Source organism: Sarcophilus harrisii, chromosome 2, assembly GCF_902635505.1.
Source record: "Sarcophilus harrisii chromosome 2, mSarHar1.11, whole genome shotgun sequence".
Taxonomy (NCBI): Eukaryota; Metazoa; Chordata; class Mammalia; order Dasyuromorphia; family Dasyuridae; genus Sarcophilus; species Sarcophilus harrisii.
In genome coordinates this window covers 481,356,274-481,363,680 of record NC_045427.1, presented here as the reverse complement: position 1 = coordinate 481,363,680, position 7,407 = coordinate 481,356,274, and the positions used below count along the sequence as shown (strand labels likewise).

Sequence of the window (7,407 nt, the reverse complement as noted above, 5' to 3'; positions counted from 1 at the left end):
GTGAGATGAATGCACATGTATTTATTAGGACACTGAGCACAAACTTGAACACAGAAATGTTATTACAATCTTTACAGCAGAATTTATACAACACAAACAGTATGAGGACCGGAGGACCTAGAGGCTCTGCAGGAGATTTGGAAGCTTGCTGCTCTGACAAGGTCCAACATGGCTCATTCTCTGATCCACGAGCCTGGTGCTGCTTTGATGGGACAAGAGAAACAATCCAGGGAAACAATGTAACAAAACCCCACAACAGATTGTGCAAAAGGTTTGCGGAATTCTGAGCAGCACAGCTGGTAGAATTTTGGCTGAGGTTCTTTCTAAAAGCTGCCAACCCTGCTCCTTAGGTTCCAAACCTACCCTTCCCCCAACCTCCAGCCTATCGAGCCTTCATCTCTGCTGGGTGAATCACCTGAGCGTTCCTGCAGAGAGCTTGGTGTTAGCTGCAAAGGACCTTTGTTCACGCATATACTCTCTGTGGCAAACCACAATGCATTTAGTTTTTTTGAGGGGGAAGGAGGAAGAATAGCATACATGGGTTCACAGATAAATTTCAGAACCAGACCAGGGCAGGCAGACCTGGCCCCATTTCCCTGCCAACATACTACACAGCTAACAAGTATTTAAGAGCAAAAAGGAGAAAAGGAGGGTTATGTTCCGTCACCCTGCCATTTAAGGTAATCTGCATCAAGGAGCAAATGAGTCAAAGTGGAAAGATTTTTTCTCCTCGACACCAAACCTCACTAACCCTCCCCCCACCAAGTTACTCTGCAATAGAGAAGAATCCCTACGGAAGTGCGGTCAGGAGAGCTGGCTGGCTGCTTCCTGAGCCCACCTCAGACCAGAGGCCCTCTTTCATCTTTTGTATTAGTGCAACTATTAGTGCATGTATGCTAAGCCCAAATAAGGACCTTACCATAGCTTGTATCTAAAGAATATTTTGGATGCTCCAATTCCACTATAAGTGGACAGAGTAGCAACTCAAGTCAGAACTACGTCTGTTGGATGGGAAAATATGAAATACAATCTGGCATTTCTCTCATACAAGCTGGGGAGGGTTTTGAATAATGAAATGTTTTAAATTCATCTGAACTGAGATTCTGCTAAAGGTACCTGAGGGGTGTGGAGAAAGTAAGAGGGTGAAGCTATTAATATAGCTGCGATGTAGGTTTAGTTTCTAGTTACTCTTTGTGGTTTACAAAGACAATGGACCAAATGCATAACTGGAAATTCTTTTGAATAAGCAATTCCCCTACCTTCATCCCCTGAGAACATGGCAGACAGGCAGACCGAAAGGGCTATGGAGCCCAGACCCACTCACAGAAACCAAGCCCAAAGAGCCAGTGGTGTTGGAAGAGCTAGGCTAAGAGAAAGCTTCAGGAACGTTAACTATGATTAACTTGTGTCCCACCACAACAAAAACCAAAGAGAATGTTACAAAGTCTTGATAGACTTATCAAGCCTGCAAGGTAATGTATTTCCTAGTTGCAGCACTGGTCACTGAAGCACAGTGCTTCTGCCTCTTCACACAGCTGCGTTTCCCAAGCATGTGGCCTCTCCTCAGGTGCAAAGACGCCCGTCCACTGGCAAGAAGCAATCTTGTTTCAGAACCTACAAGAAAACTTGGATCACCCCACAGAACCAAGGAAAAGTTGAAAAGACAATATTTGCTGGGTGGGCAATGTGTTGTGCCTCATGGGAAGTCTCTGCTTTACAAAGAAATTCTACCTTCATTAATGTATTTGTTTTTCCTTGGGATCTCAGCAAGAAAACTACCCAAAAGTCCAACTGATTGGGTGCCAAAGGTATTTTTTAAAGGCAGCTTGGTGCTAAATCCCTTTTGAGAAAAAAACAGCACCAAAAGGCAGCTCAGGACCCAGACAGGGATGGGGGCCTGGTCCAGGGTGACTTACAACTTGGCTCATGAAGGTCACACAGCCCGGGTCTCTGCCTCAATCTTCTGTTCCCCATGCAGGTTCTCTGGTTCCTGCAACTGGGCAATGCTCTGTCGGATTGCAATCTCAGGACCACCTCCATAAAGGGTATTCAGATAAGTCCAGGTCTCCTCTGAAATCTGTCCGTAGTCAGCTCCTGCAAAGGAAGGTGCACAAACCTGGAACTATATACAGCTCTGTTAGATGCCTGCTGGATGAGAAGGAAGTCAGGACACTGACTGTCATCACAGGAACAGAGTTGGCAGAGAAAGGGGAACCCCTAAAACAAAGGGCAATTATGCAGTTCCAGGGGACACAAATCCCGCAAAGCTGACAAAAGTAGGAATGGTGGAACAAGAAAAGTGCCTGAGATACTGAGGCCCACCACCACCCCGTGATGCTATCAGGCTGCTGTTTAGGTGACCACTGGTTCCTTTTGGGGAAGAAAGGCAAAGACACCTTCCCCTAAACCCAAAGAAATTTACAATAATATTAGACATTTATGCAATGTTTGTAAGTACATTCTCATAAAAGCCTTACAAAGTACATGCAACCCTGTAAGGTGGGTGCTAAAATAGTTATTCCTATTTTCTAGATAGGAAATCGAATTAAAACAGTTGACCTAAACCATAAAGTTACTAAGTATCAGAAGGGGAATTCAAGCACGCTTTTGCCATTACCCATTATCCTCCCTAAGTCATCCTCTTAATAGGAAAGAACAGACCTGGAGGAAACGATTTCTCTTTTTTAGAAGAAGATTTTTAAGAGAAGATTTCTATTTTTAGAAGAAGGGCGTCTAAGTATGCCCATCATCAATACATACCGCAAAAATAATTTCCCTCCACGAGCTCAGTCTAATGGAAGAGACAAACAACTAAGTAGGAGCAAGCTACATGCAGGATGAAGGGGGAAGGCACTGCTGGGGGCTAGGAATGGTTTCCTGTAGAAGGTGGGCTTTTAGGAGGGCGAGGTGAGGAAGGGGGGTGCTTCTGAGCGTGGGCCAGAGAGCACCTGAGCACAGAGTACACATACATCCTCCACAAAAATCAAGGTTTCCCTGGTCTTCAATCACCAGGAAGAGATAAGTATGATACTGAAGGGGAAGAAGGAAGGAGTCACCACACAGGAAGCATGTGTCAGAAGTGTTTACTAGGCCCCAAGGGGATGCAGCAACCACAGAGAAGCTACAAGAGCGACAAAATCAGCTCCAGAGAGGCCTTGGGGGAAGGGGGAGGCTGAGACATACCCTGCTTCACCTGGATGTGACCTCCACCTTTGATCAGTGCTATCTTGCTGTTGTCAATGGGTCCAGGAGGATCTGGAACAGAAATGACATTGGCTCAGGGAAATCACTAAGGATGTTTTGGTTTTACCCAGATCCCTTTAATTCCACAGAGCAACAAAGACTTTCTGACCCTCCAAAAGCTCATTGGATAGGCGAGCCAGCTTCTCATAATTCATCTAAAATTAAATTGGTCAAGAGGAAGGGACAGTTTCCAAACATGGTGAACTGTCAGAAGGAACAAAATCAGAAGCCAGGGCTTCACACACAGATTTTAACATGATTGTTGGCATTTATGTTATACCCTGTTTCCCCACCTCCCAAAGCGAGAAAGCAAATATTACAGGAAGTGACTAAGTACAAGGGGGAAACCCACAGCAAATACAGGGTAACCACTAACGTCTCACCCAGAACCAAATTTCATAGATCTCATGATTCCCAAGTGGATGAGATCAATGAAGAAAAGACATACCCACATTTTCTTTCACTCCTTGTGTTCTCACCTAGGGCCATAGGCACTTATCAGCAGAGCAGGTGCCAAAGTTCCACAAAGGGAAGCCCTCCCAAATATAAGATCTCAATGAGCCCTTTGCTGATAAGCCAGCATCAGTTACCACCAAGAAAAATCCCGTCATTCAAAAGGGCCTGAGTTGTGTCTCTAGCCAGAAGGATGGAGTTAGTTCAAGGATTCATCGATACTCACCATTGTCTTTCCCCTTAACAAAGGCCTCCCATTCCCGGAACCACTGCATACTGATGCAATAGATGACACTGGGGGATTCTTCTGCTTGAAATGCTTTGTTTAGCTACCAGGAGAACGAAAGGCATTAGCCTTGTAATTCCAAGGAATTAAGTCTTTCCACAGCAATAAATCTCAGTTTCCTGATAATCTCTCAATCACCCAACCATGTACGCCTATAACCCCATACATAAAACAGTGTTTTGTGCATTGTACACAATGCACTGGAGTCCTTGGTGACCTCCATCTCCTCTCCCAGTGCTGTTTCTCAATAGCCTTAATCAGATGATTGTTTTTTGAACTAAATTGCTGTTTGAAAGCAGTGACAAGGAAGCTATCTGTTGAGGACAGGGAGGTCCAGAACCTGAAAGGGAACAATCCCCCCACCCTATTTTCTCTGCCCCCTACGCACCTTAATGAAGGTGTCGATTTCAATCCGCCTTCGTTTGGCCAGGGCTTCTATCTCTACCTGGCAGACTGAGCACACATAGAGATGATTCACAGCAGGGCCACCACCAAACCTATACAGCCAGACGAAGAAAGAACACTAACAAATCTCAAGTAAAGGACACTGAATGGGACCAAAGCTTTATACAGAGTAAGAGCAACAGCAACAAATCTTCAGGGGAAAAAGTGCTCTAGATACTCCTGAAATAAACAGCAAAGAGGGAGAGAAAAGGGTGGGCTTCTTGGGATTTTCCCAACTTACAAGGTTATTAAGTATTCAAACCACCCTGTTCTGGAAATATGTGATTTTCTGGAAACTAGGCAGAGTACCCTATGAACCAAGTGTCCCTGTCCTAAATACAGGAATTCTTTGTAGTTGAGTAGACTAGAGGACATTTATCTCCTAGGATACCATTTCTCAAATGGTACAATATAGAAGATCCTGCTATATTACAAAACATGTTATGAGATTCTGGGATTCACTTCCCTTTAATAGCTTCTGATTAGAGAACAGAGAAGGATCACAGAGAAATCCTGCTGTGATTAAGGAGTCTTACCTGTTGTAGAGATATTCCCATACATTCTGGGGCAGGATCACCACAAGATCATCAATGTAATGGTATTTATTGGGTGGAATTCCTACCAAAAACAAGAAGATAAAATGAAAGGCCTAGAGCTATCATCCAAGGTTGTTCCCAAAACTTAAGCATGTTATTGAAACAACTCCTGATATGGAGCCCTACCTCCATGGGAACAGAGGAACGTATGGTTTGTAATGGGTCCTGGTTCAGCAAATGTGTTGAACTTATTGAGCCACTCGCGGGAAATGTAGAACTGGAGCAAGCTGGGCTCCTTCATAGTGGCCAAGGATACTACATGCTGACGTTCTCGCACTGCCTCCTCACTGCTCTTCCTGACAAATAAGAAGCAAAAACAGAACTAGACTGGAGTACTCTATTTCTACAAGGATGAACACCAAGGGGAAGCACTGGAGCCACTCCTCTTTTACAGGTGCAGAGTCAATAGTTGTGGATGCAGCAGCAGGACTCCAGATTAATCACAATTCATCTCCACAGATGAAGACATGGAGAGCAGGTGTTTTTAAAGTCTATTCCCAGGATGTCACTCTAGAAATAGCTTACCTATAAAATAGGACATAAGCCTCTGCATTTTGGACCACTGTTTCATGGACTTCTGTGACATATTGATCATCAAACTCATACCACTGGCCATTTATGACATTCTGACAGTAGGCGATGTAGTGCCCACCTATGGTAAAAGAAAAGAGTCATGGAGAAACACATAGGATGTAGGGAAAAGATCTAGAATACCAACAGCAGGAAGGAAAGTTCAAAAGCAAGCCGGTCTGGCTATTTATAAAGAAGCCTATTATTCTAAGATGGGATGAGATAACCAGTGGTGAGAGATAGTGTAAGACACTAGTCCCTTTGGACTAGCCTGAAAACTGGAACATGGGCTGACTTACTGCCTGCTGTGCCATGATGGCAGATGACAGATAAAAGGTCATAGGTGGTGATCTGGGAGACACATTCCTTGGCAAGGAAGGGTTGTAGATCAAGACCTTCCAAGGAGAAGGAGACGTGGCTATTGATTTTGAATGAATACATCACTTCATGCCGAAAACGTTTTAAATGAATGCATAGAATCTAAAAAAAAAGGAGAAAACAAAAACAAAAAAATGGTATTTCCAGAAACCAGCTAGATATGAAACTATGTGAGCTCTAAGTAGTCTAACAGAAGATCTCTACAAGCTTCTGACAGTCTCTTAATAAATTTTCAGTCAGGATTCCTTATATTCTTTTTGATCATTCAGACAGAGGCTTTGAATGATAAATGGAATATTCACAAAAAAATCTAGGATCTACTGAGTTAAGGTAGTTTTGAGTTTTTTGTTTCTAGGAGAAAAGTAATGACAAAAGGCCTCCCCATTTCAAATTCCCCATAAGAATAGATACTTGATAAAATCAAGATGAAGTGACTCCATTTGAATTCCACTTGGTCACTTTTTAAAGAAAATGAATTAGAATTTAGGAGTGTAGCCATGTTAAATACAGTGTCTATTACTACACTGACCAATCTTTTGAAAGCTATGCTATAATATCCCACTAGTTACTTCACTCTTACAAAGAAATACAGCATCTGATCAAAAGTACTTTAGAAGTAGATCTGTTCACTCAAACTTTGGGATTTGTAATTTCTTTTGATGTGCTTTTAGCCGAATCATGAATCAGAAGCAAAGTAAACTGATAATGTGAACCTGGAGTCAAAAGTGTGTGTTCTTTGAAAAGACGCTTTTTTCCTTCCTTAAGACATAAAGGTTGCTTTCAGGACTTTGGACCAAAATAACAACAGAAAAACCCACTTCTTTTCTACCAATCAGCAACATGGCTTCTCTCTTTCAGAAGGTCTTCTTTTCACATTCCTACCAGTCAGCTTGAAGGAAACCACTTTTAAAAGGGCAGAAGCAAAAGGAAGAACAGGGTACTTCCTCTACTCACCTCAGGCAACCGAAGAACTTTACAATATTTCACTCCATTTCGTAATCTAAGAGAAATAAATCACCAAGGCCCCATGTGAGGGAAGCCCTGTAAGAAGGCGTGAGGTACTGCTGGGGTAAGGCCTTACTGGGCTCTTCCCTTCCCCTCACCCTTCTTTTGGGCTCTCACTAATCGTTACTCAAATCAGTGAGGTGGCAAGAGAAAGGATCCAAGGGGAAGACAAAAGAAAGGGCATGGAAGAAGGTCTAGGAGAAGTCTCAAATGAAAAGAAGAAGCACTTACTTTTTACATCGTTCACAGCTATACATATTGTCCCCTGGGGAGAAAGAAATGAAGGAACTGAGGAAACAGAAAACCAAAGTTGAGCACTGAATGTCTTGCCTGCAGTGAGGATGCAGCAGAGGGTTCCTGGCTTCGCCCACTCTGTGGCAAATGCAGGATGGACAAAGGAGACCACATCTGTACACTGTCTCTCTCCTGCCT

The 7,407-nt window shown here is 43.3% G+C and overlaps 1 protein-coding gene across 10 annotated transcripts in view; it reads right to left on the bottom strand.

Annotated features, from left to right (window-relative positions):
* The window catches only part of USP20 (ubiquitin specific peptidase 20), a 49,026-nt gene continuing 41,619 nt past the window's right edge, over nucleotides 1-7,407 (bottom strand). For all 10 annotated transcript variants that reach the window (XM_031954812.1, XM_031954813.1, XM_031954807.1 and 7 more), the window contains 11 exons: nucleotides 7,207-7,240; nucleotides 6,925-6,970; nucleotides 5,892-6,072; nucleotides 5,548-5,674; nucleotides 5,149-5,318; nucleotides 4,963-5,044; nucleotides 4,371-4,479; nucleotides 3,923-4,025; nucleotides 3,184-3,255; nucleotides 1,917-2,094; nucleotides 1-1,614 (listed from right to left, as the gene is read on the bottom strand). In XM_031954812.1, coding sequence (XP_031810672.1) covers nucleotides 1,934-2,094; nucleotides 3,184-3,255; nucleotides 3,923-4,025; nucleotides 4,371-4,479; nucleotides 4,963-5,044; nucleotides 5,149-5,318; nucleotides 5,548-5,674; nucleotides 5,892-6,072; nucleotides 6,925-6,970; nucleotides 7,207-7,240 — 1,085 coding nt within the window. In that variant the 3' untranslated portion in view covers nucleotides 1-1,614; nucleotides 1,917-1,933. The remainder of the gene's footprint in view (nucleotides 1,615-1,916; nucleotides 2,095-3,183; nucleotides 3,256-3,922; nucleotides 4,026-4,370; nucleotides 4,480-4,962; nucleotides 5,045-5,148; nucleotides 5,319-5,547; nucleotides 5,675-5,891; nucleotides 6,073-6,924; nucleotides 6,971-7,206; nucleotides 7,241-7,407) is intronic.